General features: G+C 39.4%; 1 protein-coding gene across 6 annotated transcripts in view; it reads left to right on the top strand.

Annotated features, from left to right (window-relative positions):
* The first annotated feature begins 10089 nt into the window (after positions 1 to 10089).
* Positions 10090 to 20439, top strand: part of ARID1B (AT-rich interaction domain 1B) — a 536503-nt gene continuing 526153 nt past the window's right edge. For 3 of the 6 annotated variants that reach the window (XM_084827884.1, XM_084827885.1, XM_084827886.1), the window contains exon 1: positions 10090 to 11914. In XM_084827884.1, coding sequence (XP_084684010.1) covers positions 10157 to 11914 — 1758 coding nt within the window. In that variant the 5' untranslated portion in view covers positions 10090 to 10156. The remainder of the gene's footprint in view (positions 11915 to 20439) is intronic. The other 3 variants (XM_084827887.1, XM_084827888.1, XM_084827889.1) reach the window with 1 other exon arrangement.

The following is a 20439-nucleotide window of genomic DNA, read 5'->3' on the forward strand; positions in this document are numbered from 1 at the left end:
TCTGCCTAAAAACAGGAGGTGTGGCAGGCCTCCTTGGGGAGAAAACTCCACAGTTGTGGTGCACTCATGTCCAGCTTTTGGGCTTCCCATAGGCATTTGGTTGGCCACTGTGGGAACAGCATGCTGGACTAGATAAGGACTTTGGTCTGATCCACCACAGCTCTTCATATGTTCTTATGTGCCACCACAACGCCCTGCCCTGGTACCAACCAATCAGATATTTATCTTGATCCATTTCAATCTGGTTTCAGGCCTGGAAATGGGACAGAGACAGCTTTGGTCGCCTTGGTGGATGACCTACGGCGGGAACTGGACAGGGGGAGTGTGTCCCTGTTAGTTCTACTGGACCTCTCAGCGGCATTCAATACCATCGACCATGGTGTTCTTCTGGGATGCCTCACTGGGATGGGACTTGGGGGTACTGTTTTACAGTGGCTCCATTCTTTCCTAGCGGGGCAAACTCAGAAGGTGGTGTTGGGGGATGCCTGTTCAACTCCATGACCATTAGCTTCTGAGGTCCCTCAGGGTTCTGTTCTGTCTCCCATGCTATTTAATATTTACATGAAACCTCTGGGAGAGGTTGTCCGGAGTTTTGGAGTTTGGTGCCACCAATATGCTGATGACACCCAGCTCTACTACTCCTTTCCACCAGATTCCAAGGAAGCTGTTTCTGTCCTTAACCAGTGTTTGGCATCAGTAATGGACTGGATGAGGGAGAACAAATTGAAATTTAATCCAGACAAGACAGAAGTGCTCCTGGTCAGTCAAAAGGCAGATCAGGGAATAGGGATTCAGCCTGTGTTGGATGGGGTTACACTCCCCCTGAAGACTCAGGTTCGCAGTTTGGGAGTGCTCCTGGATTCAGCCCTAAGCCTGGATGCTCAGGTTTCAGCGGTGGCCAGGAGTGCTTTTGCACAGTTAAAACTAGTGCACCAACTGCACCCGTTCCTGGAGATGTCTGATCTGGCCACGGTGACACATGCCTTAGTTACATCCTGTTTGGATTACTGCAATGCGCGCTCTACGTGGGGCTGCCTATGAAGAGTGTTCGGGAACTGCAGTTGGTTCAAAGAGCTGCTGCCAGACTGTTGACTGGGCCTGGTTACAGGGAGCATACAAATCCTTTGTTAGAACAGCTTCACTGGCTTCCAGCCTCTTTCCAGGCACAATTCAAAGTGCTAGCTATGATCTATAAAGCCCTACATGGCTCCGGTCCAGGTTAGCTGAAACACCATATCCTCCCTTATGAACCTGCCCGTGTCCTGAGTTCCTCTGGGGAGGCCCTTCTCTCAGTCCCACCACTTTCACTGGCATGTTTGGTGGGAACCCGGGAGAAGGCCTTCTCGGTGGCTGCCCCATGGCTGTGGAACACCCTTCCCAGGGAGGCTAGGATGGCTCCCTCCTTGATGTGTTTCTGGGGGCAGACTAAAACATTCTTGTTCCAGTGGGCCTTTGGGACATAGTTGGAACCTGGGGGGTAAGCTGCTAAAATGCTGTTTTAAAATGCTGTTTTAATGTTTTAATATAATGTTAATTGTATTGTTGTTTAATTTATATTTTAACTTTTGTATATTTTCATATGTTTTAATTGTATATGTTTTAATTTTTGTAAGCCACCTTGTGTCCCAGTACTGGGAAAAAGGCGGCGTATAAATATAATAATAATAATAATAATAATAATAATAAATGACAGACCAGAGAGCAGACCCTGTGATGCCAATCTCAGGTAGATTCCTATGCCAGCCTTGGGCAGGTTCATATCAGTGGAGGCCTTAATATAAACTGGCCCTAGGTGGTTTAGAGTGTTGATCCTATGCATGATCACTCAGAAGTAAGTCCCATTGTGTTCAGTGCATAGAGTGAAAAGGACTGCATAGTGTTTAGTTCATAGTGTGCATGTAACATGCATAGGATTTTAGCCAAAGAGGGGATGAACCACCCACCTGCATATATCACAGTAAGAACCAGAACATAAGAAGAGCCATACTGGCTCAGTCCAAAGATCCATCTAGTCCATCATTTTCCTCTCTCAATGGCCAGCCATAAAGTCCAGAGGCAGGACACGAAGGCAGGACCCTCCCCTGCTGTTGATCCCCAGCATACTGTGTCTGAACATAGGTTTAATTTCATTATTGTGGCTAATACCCATTGATGGATCTATCTATGAATTTGTTTAATCCCATTTTAAAACCATCTACGCTAGTAGCCATCACTACTTCCCATGGCAGTGTATTCCATACATTAATTATGTGTTGTATGAAGAAGTACTTTGCCTGTCTTGAATCTACTGCCACACGATTTAACTGAATAATCCTGAATTCTAATATTAATTAATTACATATCTCTACTGCTCAATAGCTGAAGGTCTCTAATATTATAAGAAGAATAATTCTATCTACTACTTTTTTCACACCATGCGTAATTTATAAACCTCTGTCATTTCCCTCCCTACCCCCCATCCTCTCCTTTTTTAAAACTGTAAAGCCTAAAACACTTTGTAGTTGTAGGGAAAGTACTCCAACCCCTTGATCATTTTGAGTGCCTTTTCCTGCACCTTTCTACAATATCCTTTTTAAGATGGGGTGATGAGAACTGTTCTTAGTATTCCAAATGTGGCTGTGCCATAGTGCTGCATAATAAAGGCAATAGATTTCAATACTATTTTATTTTCAATACCTTTCCTAATAATCTCTAGCAAGGAACTTGACTTTTTACCACTGCCACACACTGAATTGACATTTTAATTGATATATCCACAACCCAAGGATCTCTTTTATTTCCTGGGTATCCACTATCCCTCCAGACTCAATCAGTCTATGGGCTTCATCACATGGAGCTTTTATTCTGCGATTGAGATTGCTCCTTCATGGAAGTTTGCGGGCTCTTTACATGACACTGTGACCCTGCCGTGACCTTCCTGCACTAAATGCCCTTTGTTCCATTTTTAAATAGATCTCAGATGAGCTATCAAATCACCCCCTTGTGTTCTGCTTCAGTTTCCTCCGTGAAAAGAGTTAAAGCGCAAGAAGAGGAGTGAGATCAATGAAAGATCATGAAAAACTCAGATACGGGGAGAAGGGGGGGAAGTGTGTGTAAAGGGAGTCAGTTGTGATCCTGCATTTAAAACGGAAGCAGAAAGCCCCGTTTTAAAAGCAGGATTTTAGGTTGGTGTAAAAATGCCCTATATGTGGAAATAGTGTTGTCATTGGTTTTTTTGTCCTGTTATGCATCATTTTATGCTTACTTAACTCATCTTCTATTTTGTTGCCTATTTACCTCCATTGTACAGAGAAATGTTTAGAGATCTGTACACTCTGCTTGAGGTTTCACCATCTTGAATAACTTGGTATCGTCTACAGACTTGGCCACCTCAGTGCTCACCACTGACAGATCATTTAAATGAATTTAAATACCATCTGTAACTGGTCCCATTACAGATCCTTGGGTGACATAATAGCTTACTTCCCACCATTGCAAGAACTGTTCATTCCTATTATCTGCTTTCTATTTTTCAACCAGTTACCAATCCATACGAGGACATATCCCCTTATCTCATGACTGCAAAGTTTACTCAGGAGCAGTTGGCAAGGGACCTTGGTGATATGCCTCACAGCTGGACATGAACCACCTAAATTCCTTTTGAAGTAATGTCAGCTGATAGGAAAGTGCTATTCTGTAACGTTTGATCTATGACAAATGACAGTCTGTGACTTCACACGTGCAAGCCAGCACATAATGTTACAGTCAAGTGGCGAACATGAATGCATTAATTTACCCTAAGCCACTAAGTAGCTTCTAAGAACTACCAGCATCATATACAGTCTAGAACACATTCTGGACTGATCTTAGATAAATTAGTGTATATCAGAGAGAAAGCAGCAATCAGTTTCTAATATGGAATGCTGAAAACACTGTCTTGGAACCAATAAGCCCCTCCAACATTAATCCAGATACGTAGGAGGTGGGGGGTAATTGTTCATGTGTGAATGCTGTCTCCTTCCCTTGTCCCCAGCTTGTTGGTGAGTAGGGTAGTGCTCTTGTAGCCAGCCCAGAGAGAGGAGAGACTGAAGAGCTATCTGTAGAGTATAGTGTGCAAAAGGGGTGGAGCAGGACATTCAAAGAACTGCTCTGTTCCTGAGGGGAGCTCTTTAATTTTTCACTCAGAACTCCCCACTCCGAACACAGTGGGTTAACTCCAATGTTAGTTCTACTTAGAGTAGACCCATTGAAATTACAAACTTGTCCCACAGTTGATGTGGGTGTACCCTCCTCAGCACTTAATGCAATGGCTCTGAAAGTCTATGGCTAGGAGAAAGACTAGCCATTGGCCTTGACCCAAAGAAGCTCACCCAGAAGAGTTTAAGAAAGAAGGAACATGGTTCCTTCCCTTGGCCTGTTAAGGGTGCACACTGTTGGAAGGGTGCTAATTATGAGGAAGTTGAATATTTGACTATGCAGATCTCCTTTTGTAAAATTAATAAACATTGCTCATTTGAAATCCAACAATTGTATTTTGCCTCATTACTTCTGGGTTTGGGTGCAAAGGCATTTTGCACATGCAGAAAATGTATTACTTCAGATACTTTTGTTTGTCTCATGGCACTGAAAGTAGGTTCTTATCAAATTTAACAAGGAAACTAGGATCAAAATGATAGCTGTACAACTGATGAACCTCAAAGTGTGTCTGTGCTGTGCCCATGATGTGAACCCTCCCCGACCCCCCACCCCAAGATAGGTGGACTGGTCCATGAGGAAAAGAAGAGCACATTTGGGTAAAACCTTTATTAGGAGCAACCAAAATTCCACAAAAATGTGCAAGCTTCCGAGTTCTCCAGAACTCTTCACAGGCTAGGTAGTACAAAAAGCAGGGAAAGGAGGAAGAAACAGAGAAGCCCTGGAATTTGGCCAAGTGTTGTGGCCACGAGGTCTGAAGTTTAGATAAACAGTCTCAAAATGAAGATTTGCAGCCTGATTTAGTCAGTGGTAGGTTTGCAGGTATCAGATTACACCTAGCAATGCATTTTGGGATAGAGAAGCCATGGCTGATCTCCATTTCCGAAAATACTAAGGCCAGCTGTAACTCTGATGTGCCTCTTGCCTGAGGGAGCAGAAAACACAAGTTTATACACGACTGAACGACTGAACAACAACAATCCTAAAGCTGCTTTAGTATGAAAGAGAACTATAGATATGAAAGATTTCCAAAAATGAAGCAATTATTGCCTCTTCTTTAAAGCCGGTTGAATAATTGTCTGACTTTTAACTATTCATCAATTAACCAATTAAATATACATATATTTACACATAATGTGTCACCTCATTGAAAAGGTCATGAATGAAACTGACAGTTTCTCTTAAACATGGAGACTTCAAAGTTTTTAAAAACCTACCACTCATTGTTTGGGGGAAAAGAAATCCCTCTTAATTATTATCACATTTGTGAATCATACAATGCTGAAACACTCTTGAGCTTAACATGACTGATGTCACAACAAAAGCTGCCAGAACTAGTTTATTCTCCTAATCATCTGTTGTTCTTCAGCCATCAAGAAACACATGAGCTTGTATGGAGCTTGTCCACATTACTGCTGGTGGTACAAAATCTTTTCAACAAGCACGGATATAACTTGGCTACATGATGTTTTCTTTGTGTAAAGGCTGTGTCAGACATTACCTTTTTCTGAATAATTTGGTTCTACAAGGCTAGTGACTTTCATGCATCACTATTTTACTTTTAAAAACCTAAAATGAAAAACTGAATTGATTAATCACACTGATTAATTGATCGAAGCCTGCCCTATTTAAAACATCTGAAAAATCTCCCATCAAACAAAATTGTGGAGAAAAATTATATATCCAGTTAAATGTCAAATGAATATAGATAATGCTTAAAAACAGTATGAGAAAAGCAAGAGAAATAACCAGCACAAAACCCTAAGCGATAAACATTGATGGAATAACCTGCACATAGATATGGATTGTGCATGGTAATTGCAAACTGTGACATCCTGTTCATAGATGTACAAATGGAAAGTTTTAAATTTAGCTACTGCTCTTAATCTAAGATAATACAATATAAGGAAATTCTGCATGAATTGCACTGTGAAAAAACACTGAATTATAGTTGCTTTGTTTGGTGTGCTACTTGCACAGACTGCAGTGCCTTCTGTCTGCTTTAGGGTGTGGCATCTGCCACTGGGGAGGAAAACTGGCATGTGGTACCTTTTATAGCAGGCTGCTTTAATTGTGCTGGGGACCCATATTATATAAGATTATATTTTCAATCTTGCTGGGATCATCAGATGGTTGGAACGGTACCTTTCCATCTCAAATATATCCCAAAATGATATTTTAAATCATGTATGTTAAAAATTGTACAAATACCCTGCATTCCATAATCCTGTATATAGCTAGCTGCAAAGTAAGCGGGAAAATATTGTAATCCTCCCATGAGGTATGGTCAATGTGTCTTATCAGGATTTTGAAATTACACATTTCAGTTTAAGTGTAAATATCTGAAAGAATAAATGTGTAATTGAGTTTATGGTTTATTTTAGAATATACATGTACATCAATATATACAAGTAGACATCTCTCTATATATTTGCATATGAAAGAGTTCAAAAATCAATTTATGAGGTTTAATGTGTATAATTAGTGAGTGTTTGAATATAGAAAAGAAGAAAATCTAGGAGAAAATGTCAAAAAAGCTCAATAACAAAGATGTAGTATTCTCTTGGCAAAAGCTGATGGATGGCTTGGCATGAATTCATCTTATGGTTCTGTTATTCTTTCTTCTACAAAGATGATGTATACACCCTTTCTAAGAGTTTGCATAGAATTGCAATTTGTTGTTGTTACAGACTATAAATGACCCTTGGGTATACACCTGATTTTCCAGCTAGAATCACTTACCGATTTCCCCACTCTATCAGTTTCTAACCATATAACAGTTTTGGAGTTTGGAAAATAGAAAAAATGTTATTGAAATATAAGGATTATGAACATGTAATTGAGGAATTCAGAGACATCTGAAAATTAAGGACACAATCCAGCAAGAGTGTGTCCCCACTAATGCCCCACTGAAAGCAATGGAATGGAATGTAGTCACGACTGTAAGTTCCATTTATATCCTTTCGTCTTACAGTGCAATCCTATTCCTATTCAGAAGCAAGTCCCATTGAGTTCAATGGAATTAACTCCCAAGTAAATCTCTTTAGGGTTGCAGCTACAGTTGTAGTTAAGTTTTGATGGATTGTGCCCAAGTCACAGCCTTTAGGCTGGATTTCATAAAACAACAACAACCCCCAAGTGACATTATCGGGATAATCCTGCCTACCTGTGGCATTATCATTCAGGATATATTATGTTATATACATAAGGAAATTATTATTTTGATCACAATAAAATGTGGTTATGGTAGAGGCAAAATATAATTTCATAGACTTTTTTTTAAAGATTGTATGATCTGTTGCTAGCTTTTAGGTTAATGGCATCCCTTTTAATGGCTTAGTTGGTGGATTAGGATTCAGTGTTTTATGGATGTCTCTGTACAATGTATATTAATTGCATTAAAATAGAATTTAATTTGTTAATGCCAATAGTGGCAGCATGCTATTATATAAATGCAAGTCATTTCAATGACTAATCATTTAACAAAAGTGGAAGTAATCATTCTTTGGATCATCCACAATGCTTTACATACAGCAGATGTAATTTCATTGTTTAGGGACATAACGATAGTGCTGAAAATGTTTTACTCTCTTCAGAAAATCCTTGCTTTGCATACAAATTAATAGAACATGTTGAAAACAGCCCCATATGTAATAATTGTATTAAAAGCATCATTAATGCAAATGATTATTAGGACTTTGAGACAGCTGGACACTGTCGCAACTGCAGAAATGTTGCTGCCACAGGCTGCTGGCCACAAATTTAGCAAATCAGGCCTTTGAAAAGGATATAATCAGCAAAAAGGTACACAGTGTATTATTATTATTTGGCAATAGTGTTATTGACAGAACAAAAAAATCCTGATACCTGAAAAAAGGAATTGCATCATGATAAAAAAAAAATTGTATGATATCAATGCATTTTAAAAATGTATTATTAATAATGTGTTTGGATTTTTCTCACCTCCCTTTCTTTGACATTTCTCTCTCCACACACACACAACGTTACATGCAAATATTTACACAAGGGAAAATAGGAGTGATTATTACCAAAAATGAGCAGAAGCCATGAAATAAATCCTCACATACTATTTAAAATTATTAGACAATATTGATAACTAAGTGGTCAGGCTGCCATCTTTATATATCTGAAAGGGTGAAAGATCCAAATTAACTTATTTTCAAGGGATGTCAGTCGACCAATGCTTTTTAGTTTATCAGCTACCTGACTTGTTTTTAAATCAATGTATCTATTAATTCACAGATTAAAGTACATTTTAAGTAGGTCAGTACAGATGATATTTGATAGTTTGGTCTTTTTCCTTTACAAATAGTGCAGTTCACCAGTTACAAATTCCATTTGTGTCACTGAAGTATGGCAGTACTACTTGGTGGATGGAACCCTCAATTACAGAAATGTTTTACAGCCCATTCCTCAGATGGAAGACAATAACTTTAGTGGAACTTACCCCCAAGTACTGACCCCCTAAAGCTGTACAGCACAATCTTATACATGTGTACTCAGAAGTAAATCCCATTGAATTCAATGGAGTGTATTTCAAAATGAATTGTTATAGGATTGTAGCCTCAGATAACAATCTTGAATACACCTACTGGGAGTAACCTGCTACATCAATGAGTTTATTTCTGAATAAGTGTGAGTTTTAAAAATGTATTTACCATATAAAGAGATATACAGAGACTATTTGTAATAATGCTATCAGTCCTGATGACAGGGGATGGAGCCTATAACGAATTCATATTTAAAATCTACAATAAAAATAGATTAATAATCCCTTCTATCCTGTTTTTATCTCTAAATATAGTGACAGATTGCAGGTATGTACCTGATTGAGTTATATATATTTGTCATGATCCAGCAAAGGAGACTCACATATGGAAGTAGGCTGGGTGTGTCTTTTGATGAGATGCAAGTAAGAACGCACACTCCCATTTAGGGTTACTAGATATTGCCTGCATATGAAGATGTCTTTGTATCACACATGTTGTGTACTTTGTGTGTGCCTAAATGACTGTGAAGTGTGGCATTTTATAAGTCTGATCATATACAAACTTGTTTATGTAGATAGTCCTTACATAGTTTCATCCAAGCCATGAAAAAAAATATGCTGAATTACATCAGAGATAAATTTAGCTTATTGATGCTTTTCGTTGTGAGACAGGGTGGGGTTGGAAAACTGGTATCAATTGTTAAAACACTAATAATGGGTGCTTTTTTGGAAGACAGCAACCCTTTCTGCAAAGGATTACCTATGATCTGATATTCTTTCCCCCTCTATCACAAGCATAAGATAGAAAATTAAAAACAGGAGGAGGCAGCACCCGTCCCTCCTTTGCAAAGCTCTTTGCCGGCTGTCCTGTGTCGCGGCTGCTGAAGAGAGCCTGTGAAGTGTGCGTCTCTTTTTTTCCTGCATGTACCATCGCCACTAGAGCCGCGGCAGAAGGGAACTCCAGTCCGCGTTTTCCATGTGCGCCGGAGTAATCAGAGAGAAGTGGATAATAGTTGTTAGAGCTCTCTCTCCCCTTCTCCTTCTCTCTCTCTCTCTCTCTCTCTCTCTCTCTCTCTCATGCCATGCTGGGCCAGATAGGCTCAGCCAGACGTGTATTTACCCATATCCGGGTTAGAGAGGAAAAGAAAAAAAGTTTCATTTAAACCTGAACAAAAAAACTTTCAACATGAAATCACACAGCAGGAACAGGCACAGACCGTAAGGCATTCTTACAATTTCTAATCGCCATCAAAGACTTGGGGAGGGGAGTTTCGGTCATTTTTTTAAACCGTGTTGTGTGGGCGCGCGTATGGAATGACCAGCAGGCGTTTTGTTTAACCAAATTCAATCTAGTTTCCTGCATTGTGGGGCTTTTTGCTCCTCTCTTCTCCCCCCAACCCCTTGTTTTGCCTATTTTTCTAGGCTGGGGGGAGGGAGAGTTAATTGATTTCTTCCCCCTCTTGCAATGGTGCAATGATCATGGCCGCGCAAGTAGCAGCGGCTCCAGCGGGTGCGAACAAGAACAAGGGCAAAACCCCGAGTTTGCCGGGCAACTTAAGCCAGGATTTCAACTCCGGGGGTCCCGTGGCAAACACTGTAGGAGCCGCTGGATCTGTCTCTGTCTTGGGGGTCGTGGATGGGACTAACAACAGCAGCAGCTTGAATAATGTAGATCACCATCCCCTCCACCACCATAATGAACTGAACATGGCCAATAATGCAACTTCTGCCGCCGCCGCCACCGGTAATAACGCTGCCACCACCAGCGGCGTCGGGTCTTCCTCGGAATCGGTTCTGAAAGAAGCTGGAAGCTCATCGGGCTTATCTTCTTCCTCCTCTTCTTCTACCCCGACGATGGAGACAGGGCTTCTCCCCAACCACAAGTTGAAAAGCGTTGGAGGCGATCACCCTTCCGCCGCACCTTCCCACCACCCCCATGCCCAGCACCAACACCCGGCTCACCTCCATGCCCAGCACCCCCATGTTCACCACCACCACCACCACCACCACCACGCACTTCAGCAACACCAACAGCTAAATCAATTCCAGCAACAGCCGCCGCCTCAGCACCCTCCGATGCAGAATAACAACGGCGGCGGCGGCGGCGGCAGCAGCAACAACAACGGCGGTGGCGGCGCTGCTCAGCCCAGCAGCGCAGACATGGAGCAGCAGCAGCAACATGGAGGAAAAGACAGTGGCTTGGGGGGACAGGCCGAGCCCCAGCGCCAGCCGCAGCCTCAGCCCCTGCTGAATAAAGGCGGGGACGAGGAAGAAGCGCCGCCGCCGCCGGACAAAATGGGCGAGCAGCACTTCAGCAGTCGCTATGACCACCCCAGCTTGGGACCTTTGGGCGGGCAACAGCCGCCGCCGCCGCCGCCACCTCAGGGAGCGGGCAGCGGCGGTGGCGGCGGGACTGGTACTGGAGGAGGAGGAGGTGGCGGCGGCGGCGGCGGCCCCTCAGCGGTGGGTGTCTCGGAGTTTAATAGCTATTACGGCAACGCTGGCAGCAGCGGCGGAGGCGCCTCCTCAGCGAGCCGGGCCGGGCCTTGCTTTGATCAACATGGCGGACAACAAAGCCCCGGGATGGGGCTAATGCACCCCGCGGCGGCCCCCAACAGCATGGACCCCCTGCCCAACTCGCACGAAGGCTACCCCAACAGCCAGTACAACCACTACTCGGGCGCTTACGGCCGGCCGGGCGGCGGCAGCAGCGCAGGAGGAGGAGCAGGAGCCGTGGCGGCGGCGGCTGCAGCCGCAGCAGCAGCAGCAGCAGGCGGCGGCTATGGGGGCTCGTCTTCTGCCTTCGGGGCGCTGAGCTCCCCCAGGCAACACCAGCAGGGCATGATGCTTGGCCCCGGAGGAGGGGGCAGTCTTGGCAAGGCATCTGGGACCGCGAGCTTCCAAAGGTTCTCCGGGCAAAACCAACACCCGTCTGGGGCCACCCCAACCTTGAACCAGCTGCTCACTTCCCCCAGCCCCATGATGAGGAGCTATGGCACAGGCTACCCTGATTATACCAGCCCTAGTGCTGCCCCATCGCAGCAGCAGGCTCAGGGAGTAGCAGCAGCAGCCGCCCCAGGAAGTCAGCAGGCAGCAGCAGCAGGCATGGTCATGGGCAAGGACATGGGTTCCCAGTATGGAGCTGCAAACCCAGCCTGGGCAGCAGCACAACAAAGAAATCATCCGGCGATGAGCCCTGGAAACACTGGACAGACCATCAACAGGAGCCAGGTAACAATAACCATTCAAAAGAGCAAGCAGTGTGTTGTTTCTCTTACGTGTGTGTGTCCTGTGCAAGCCTTACTTTCTTTTTGATTTACTTTTCTCCTACCCCATCTCAACTCCATGCTGCCTCCCTAACAGGGTTGGATAATTCACAATGTCTGACTCTGATTAGGTTAGAGAGATATCGGGGGGCGGGGGGGATGACTTTCCTATGGAAGATTGGACCATTTTATGAAACAGTTGAACAATACAGGAGACCCACTCTACCCCACCCAGTGCTCCTACTCTAGACTTATTAGAAATCTGAACACACAAGGCCCCAAGGAAAACCACTTTGGAGTGGGAAAGGGAGGAACCAATATCATTTTGCAGGCACTGGTGATTATAACACTTTCCTTTCATGCCCTGATTTATTTCTGTTAATGAGGAAAGAGGCCTTTTGGGTTATTAAATTGTGTTGCTCGAATGCAGTAGTATACTGAAACCCAGCAGAAAGTCTGTAGGTATGTGTCATAGTAATAAAAACAGGTTAGCATTCTAGCTGTTCAGATGTTATTCTCTTTTTGCATGCTTCTTCAGTCTTCTGACCAGTATAAAACAGTTTAAAACCATGTGAAATGTTATAATTAGAAATCAATTGTGGTTGCTCCCTCTTTAATACATTCATGCTTCATCAGGTAAGAGATGCTTTTTTCCCTAAATAAAAAGGCCTAAGTATTGCAAGTGATCATCTGTCAGTGTTTCTGGAGATTATACACAATTTCTGATCAGTTATATTCTGTGAATTTCCAGATCAATAGGTATGGGAGATGTTTGTATAAGTTGCCGTTTTGGAATAACTTAGCACTCTTGGATGTTTCTTGTTCAGACGACTGAGCTTAAAGAGTGACTTGATCTCCTTTGCAAGGTTTGGAATTTGAATTGTGGAGGTAAACTGGCTGTAATAGTCTCCAGACAGCTGCCTCTGAGTTGACATCTAATCTGCCATCTGATTGGCTCCTCTCTCACCATTGGGCATTTAGCATTGCTGATGTAAATAGAATTGCTGAGCAGTACAGTCACAAAAATTCTTGCCACAAATAATATCTGAGCACTTTTGCTCACAGATGCAAGGTTACACATTCTTAGAAGAAGCTGAAATAATTGGCAGTCATCTTTAGATAGTGGAGGTTAAGAGGAATTCAGCAAATCAGTGACTATTATATTAAAAAGTCAATCCTTTTTTAAAAAAGAAAGTTTTAGGTATCATTGTATCTTCACTTATTTTTAAATTTATGCACAGCTTACTTGTTAATCAACTTTGAAGATTTCCTTTATTTGGATGGCATGGATAAATATTCCAATAAAGTTTTAAATCGTTGACGCTTATAACAAGCATAATTATGGTACAACACCCTTTGAAAATAAATGTATACTGTTTTTATAAGATCTACAATTGTGTGATTGAATCCTAATTTCATACTCAACTTGCACAGAATTACATATTACTTTAGTATCATATATTTTTAGTTGTTTTCGCATGATTTGTGTACTACTTACTATTTTTGCATCTCCCAGATAACTGAATATGTAGCATCTTACATTAGATAAGTATTATTGCTTAATATTTTCACTGTTTATGCTTGTTTTAAATTATTTTTATAAACCCAGAAAACCATATATATATATATATTTAAAAATCTGTTCTGCATTGGATTTCATAGATCAGAAACAGCAGGCATCATGCTTCATTTAGCTCTCTTGATATAAAGAATAAAATACAAGCTTATGCTTTGATTTGTAGTGAAGTGAATTATGTTAAAAAGGGAGTAACAATATAGTTCAGTTTTCCAGAATACCTTTTCCTTCCTTAAGAAGGTGATGTTATTATGAACTGCTAAATCTTTGAATATGCTTTTAGGAACAGGGATAGGGTAAATAAATTCCCTTGTACACCCTTTGGAGACTTCAAAAAGCTTGATTTTGGAGTAAAAGACATTTTAAAATGATCATGTCCTAGAGTAGACAGTGACTGCAATAGTGAGTGATGGGCTAACCGGAACAAATAATTTGAACCTTGGACAGACTGAAAACATATTTGTCTATTGTCTACAGACTATTGCTCTAATGTTTTAATGTCTCTTGCTTTTTTTTGCGGGAAAGTAAGAATTCAATGAGTTAATCTTTTTCTCTTTTGAATTTACTGGGATAAAAGGGTTAGTAGAAACCATTAAGTAATGAAAATGTATATGTATAATTTCTCATAATTAATTTTAAAAGATTTGCTTTGTCTCCTTTGTTTTAAACAATAGACTGTTTAAACATATACCTTTAATGGGTAGAAAAGGCATAGCAAGGTGGATTGTAGGTATGTGATACTTTTGTGTACTATCTCTTTGTGTTAGGAATTGTTACAAGTATTTAATTTTTATTGGAATGAGAACAAAATAATTATGTCCTCATAATGACCCTTGGAAACACAGTTTACACTTAACTGGTTCATATCCTGCTTATAGTAGCAAATCTCTGTTCAGCACCATGATACATAGGATGCAATTCATAAAATGTAATCTGACAAGGTTATTTTCTTTGATACTGTTATTTGACTCCTTGATACTAATATTCATAATGAATGCTGCTCATTAGTAGTGTTTTCATAGTGTTTTTTTTAACCTTTTTTATTACAATTTAGCATCTGTACGACTGATAGATACGCTTAAGATAATAGACTTAAACTAGTATTTCTTTAAAAAGAAACTGAATATTATTGAGGCAGAAAATAGTATTTTTGTTTAGTAAACCAGTTATTTCCTTACATATAAAATTGGCTAAACTACAGGTATACATTTTTGCTATTGTATTCCTGTGGTTCTTTAGCCTTGTGCATTTGAAATGTGTGGAATGGAATATTTACCATCACATGTGGGTATCATGGGTCTGATACTCAGTGTTGTATCTATTTATAAATTCATGTGTGTGTGCATATTAATGTGTAGCTATATTTGTACAGATGTGCATAATATAATTGGTGATTCTAGTCATAAGCACTTTAACCTTCTCCCTAGAATGAAAGACAGAATACATATACTACTTGGAAGCTTGATGACATTGCTTATTGGTGTCTACTTGTTTTTAATATGGGGGGAGTTGAATTTCGTAATCAGCAAGATCGTCTAGCTCATTTGCTTTATAAAACCATTTAAATAAAATTTGGCTGTTCTTTCCATAGCACTTGCCAGCTGCAAAGGGATCTCCTGCTGCAGAAAAAAGGATGAAACACAAAGTCCAGAGCAACTGTGCATGCCTCATCTTTGCAGCATTAATCTGGTTGCAAATAGTACAATTAGGAGGAAGATACATAATCGCAACAACCATTGTTTTATTATTACCAGTATTGTGACTGTATAGCATGAACACTAGGAGTCACATGAGTTAGTTTATTTTAAATTATAGTTCACATATATCATACACACTGGACCAGTTTGCATGATCAAACAAGCCACAGTGGCTTGTTTTGATCCTGCGAACTGGGACATTGTAGATATCATGCACATTGTAGATACATGAATTGCCATAGTACGTGTTTACCTTTCTCATTATTTTTTTCATGGAATATCTGTGTCCAGTAAATACTGGCTAATTATTAGAACAATCAGTCCAACTGCTGTTTTGGGTTTTTTTTAATGCATGTCTCTTCTTTCTATGGAGATTGCTTCAGTATCAAAAGAGCTTTTCCCCTGCAACCCTGTTTATGTCAGCTACATCCAATTTTGGCTGAGCTTTGTCTCAAGTAAGGACTGCAGGAGCAGGACCAGTATCTGGGGACATTCTGATAAATGTCACCTGAATGCCTATAGATTGTTAGTATACTAATGGGAGAAAATAACTCCTTTTACAATGTTCTGTTTGTTCAGAACTAGGTTTCTAATCATAATTCTCCATCTAGAAATACATTATAAATGTGTAATATCAAGAATTAATAGCATCTGTTATCGTAATTATATTATTAACACTGTGGGGATCAGTATATGCTACTGGTTTCTGTGGGATTAAGAATGATGGAATATTGAGTTTTCAGTAGGATTTCCTATGTAAGAGGGCTGGATGTAACAATAGTAAATTAATTCCTGTTGTACAGGATTTCCACTGTCTACAGCGTTAAAGGTAAGGCTAAATCTTGTGCTTATTTTCTTTCTGAAAAATAAAATCATAAATGTGTTTTGATTGGATAAAGCTGTAAGTTAACCCATACATGATAGGCATAAATGCTTCGTTAAAAATATAGGCCTCACTCCTGGGATCAGTCGTAAGATGTATGTATAGTGCTGTTTACAATGATTTTTCCCATCCAGTAGCTGTTCAGTACTGTTGTGGGGTGGAGGGTAGGTGAGAAGCCTACTAACTTCCACCCTTCAAGCTGACTGTGTCTAACATTTATTTAGTGTGTGTATATGCATGGTGCTGGGACAGCATGCATACATTCAATCTCCAAGTGCCAGGTACAGATCCCCCTCCCCCGCCCCCATGCATCCCTTTTGGCCATACATAGGATCAGATTTAGAAAGATGGTCCACCACAAAAGCTTATAAGTTGCTCTTGCTAGACTAGGTTTATTCATGTTGAAGAACTGTATATGAACAAACTGAAATTCTGCTAGCTGTGTCAAATCAAATTGGATTCTTCTAGCCTACTCAAAACGTGTGTGTTCCTTCTTGCTAGGACTGAACAAACCCACATTTTTTTAGGGGACAACCCTAAGCTTGTTGGGATAGGGAATCATGTTTCTGGGCATTATCAGATTTTTAGGTAATGCAGACACTTGGGATATTTGTAGCAATATTCATTGTGCTTACTAAGCAAGTTAAATCCAGTGTGAATGACCTGAAATGTTAATCATCTGCAAGTTATGTAGCAGTATTGTATGTATGTTGGTTCACATAATTGCCCTCAAGCTTGTTAAATACTGCCTTACATTTCAGCATAGTTTTCAAAGTGCCATTTATTAGGAGGCACTAAAGATTCTCTGTGGATATGTAAAGCACTGGTACCTTCATCTGCTGTTCCTGCTCAAGGCTTGAGAATTTCAGATCCCAGTAGTGTTTAGCTGTGGTAGGCTAACCCATAGGAATAAGTTTCAGCATTGTGATTATTACGTTGTGTGATAAATCTGAATTTCTCAATTTTGGGGCTATTTACATAGCCCCCAAATGCTTTTTTTAATAGGGTGGGAATGGTAGCTGAATTAATTCTGGTTTACTTTGCTAACATGCCTCAGTGGTTTTGAATTTGATTTTAAAAAGGAGATAGAAATAATTTGACCTCCAAAGATTAGGCTCTTGTCCTGTGTTTCCCTCATATAGAAAATCTTACTTTGATTCCTGAGGATCTGTATAAGCCATTTATCAATATAGTTATGAGTAATTTGCTGATTTGCTTTACAAAAACAACTTATTTATGAAAATGAGTAATTTTTATGAAATATGAAATTCATGTATAGAATTTATTTCTGTTTGAATTTTAACAGTTAAAGGTTTGTTCACAATCTGATCCAAAGCTTTGCTTCCCATATTATTTTAAATCACAGAAATGCTGTGTCAAGTCATTTCTATGACTGAAATCATAGCATAGGGAAGGATTATGCACATGTTTTATGCAAGAAAGGCGTGGATGTGCTAAAATGCTTCCAAGTTTCCTGAAGCCTTAATTTGCCAGCACAAAAGGGCTTAGGATAGCATATTCCAATAGCTGTGTCAAACAGAGCTTCATAAAGCATGACATTATGTTAACATCTCAAGGCAGATAAGTTAGAGCTTAACTTGGGTCCCAATTCAATAGATTTCAAAGTCGAAGAAATACTGTTCATATGTAAAACTTCCAGAGGGTCTTCAGCATTTTAAAGATTAACTAATTTATTATGGCGTAAGCTTTCATGGACTAGAGTCCACTTCATGAGTTGCAACTTCATATGTAATTACTGAGAGAACTGACAGATTACACAAGGACATCTAATAAACACAGGATCCTTTCAGTGTTCTGTGTCTTTATCAGCATAAATTTATTCTTGACTACTTATTTGACAGGCAAAAAATGTGGCTATACATACCTAGGTATATGTTCTATATGTCTGGATAATCTTCTCAAATTTGAAATAATGCTGCTTATTCTTCACATGTATTGGGTGTTGGTTTTTTTTTTGGTATTATACCTTCACTGACATCTGTGCAAGCATGTCAGCTAATGCATAATATTGTTAAAACATGATTCCACAAGCATATCTGATGGTTTAATTTGCTATATAGAACTATTTCAGATTCAGTTACAAAATGGACTATTTCAGACTATGTTAACAAGAGGGAAATCTGAAAAAGGTATTGGGCCCTACAGTACCATTAATGGAGATCACATTAGAACTTTGGGTTAGCAAGAGGTATACATTAATCAGTGAACAAGCAAGCATTAGAACCACAGTTAAACTTTATCCTAATTGTAGCTAACAATAAAAAAAAGATATCTGTATCTTCTTTATGTTTTCCTGGATTGGATCTAGCACTTATTTTACATTTAGTGGGCTTGGCAGAGTAGGATTTTCATTCCAGGCAGTCATTATTTATGTTAGTGGGACTTGAATTGGATTCTGTTGAACTGCAACTCTGAATATAAATTGGACATTTTAAAAATTTATTTACAAACTGTTGAAAAGTTTGTTTGAAATAATTAAATTTAGTATTGAATGGGTACTATGTAAAATATTTAATAAAACCTAATAAAACAATAAAATTAAATACTTAATAAAACAGGTATTGCATTTGTATGTTCAACATGGTGATTGGTTTTTTAACAGTTCATATAATGTTTTTGGTCACATTAGCTACTGTAATTAATAATGAAAAGGGCAAATGGTTTATAATTGATACTTTTCTTTAGACGTGAAGAAAAAGTCAGTAACATTTTTAATGTTAAGGAAGTGAAAAAATCAGATCTAGCAATTGTATGTATACATCGTGTTTTACGTCTTAGTTGATGTCCCTTTGTATTGAAACTTTACTTATTTTATGACCACAGCACATTTACTCCTCCCCCTTTCCTTAAGCTCTCAACACTTGGAACTTTTGTTTAAACGTCTGCAAACTCTCCTCAGTTATGTGATCTATATCTGCTTCTGCTGAAAAAATGAATGAATCAGTTCTATGTAGGCTCACTCCCGTATATGTTTTATCCCTTTCTCTCATGTCGGAAATTATTGTAAGTATTTATTCAGTATGTAATTCAGGCTGCAATCCTATATAAACTTACTAGGGATTAAGCCACATTGAACAGAATGGGACTTATTTTTGTATAAACATGGATAGTATTGCATTGTTAGAGCCAGAATATAGGAGGATTGAGGCTGCTACTCAATTCTTTATAGCCCTGGTAAATAGGTTGTGAAGGAACTTGTACCCTATATTATCTTGTTTAGCATTGTTGATTCCCCCCCCCCCCCGCCTTTAATAATGAATGGATACAGAGCAGCTGAGAGTTAGGAAATAAGAAATAAGGGCACAAGGCCATATATCAATCCCCCTGTCAACAATAATTCTTCATTATATGAACATCATGAATTAGATCCTGTACTTTATAGCTGATATGTTTTCTACCTTCTCTGTTAAACTTGCCTGATTTTTGTGATAGTATGACAGGATGCTCAAATCAGGATTTTTTTTTGAGTGTTCAGATAAATTGACTGTAGAAGAAAGTAATGAATAACTATATTTTGCACAATTAAGTAAACTTAAGTCTTATTGATTATAATGGCAAGTGATGTCTTTATTGGCAGTGAAAGGGTTTAAACCAATTGACTTTGGTTTGGTTGATGTTTAGTTATCACTATTGTTTACATTGTCATATATTCTATGATTGGTTTAGGCTGACATTGTTTTGTTATATTATGCTGCTGTTCTACTTAAAAGATTTTATGGAATCTGAATGTGATTTTAATGTGTTTTTAATGATGTTACATTAGTTGTCTTTTGTGGTTTGTAAACCACTTCGGGAGAACTGTTTAGTTCTGAAATGTGGCAGAGAAATCCTTAAAATAAATAAAAATTGTCCCAAACAACACACACATAAAAACCTCTTTAAACAGGTGTTTTATGTGGGATTTTCTTCCTTCGGAAATGTTTTGTTCAAAATTAAGAAAAGTTAAAATGTTTGTATTGTAAAAATGGACTAATGCATTGTTAATTAGATTGTTCCTAGCCCAGTTTTCCTTGTTGTTGTGACTAGTATTTTTCCTCTTAATGCTGCCATCAATAGCTTGCTTACACAATTAAATCTGCTATGTTTTTGCTTGTTGAAACATGATTCAGTCTTTTCCTTTCACACAGAAATTCAGTGATCTCATAATAATTACTCATTTCAGCTAAGGTTGTCTATCTTGATATTTAATCTAAATCACAATGTGGGTTTTTCTGACGACATCCTTGAAATATCTTGTAAAATAGGAACAGCATAGAAATGTCTGTAAAAGCACATCTGATCCTTGGAGTGAAAAGAATAGTTAGTGTTAACCC

The sequence above is a fragment of the Heloderma suspectum genome, chromosome 1, assembly GCF_057233095.1.
Source record: "Heloderma suspectum isolate Gila_16-S chromosome 1, 16-S_ref, whole genome shotgun sequence".
NCBI classification, from domain to species: Eukaryota; Metazoa; Chordata; class Lepidosauria; order Squamata; family Helodermatidae; genus Heloderma; species Heloderma suspectum.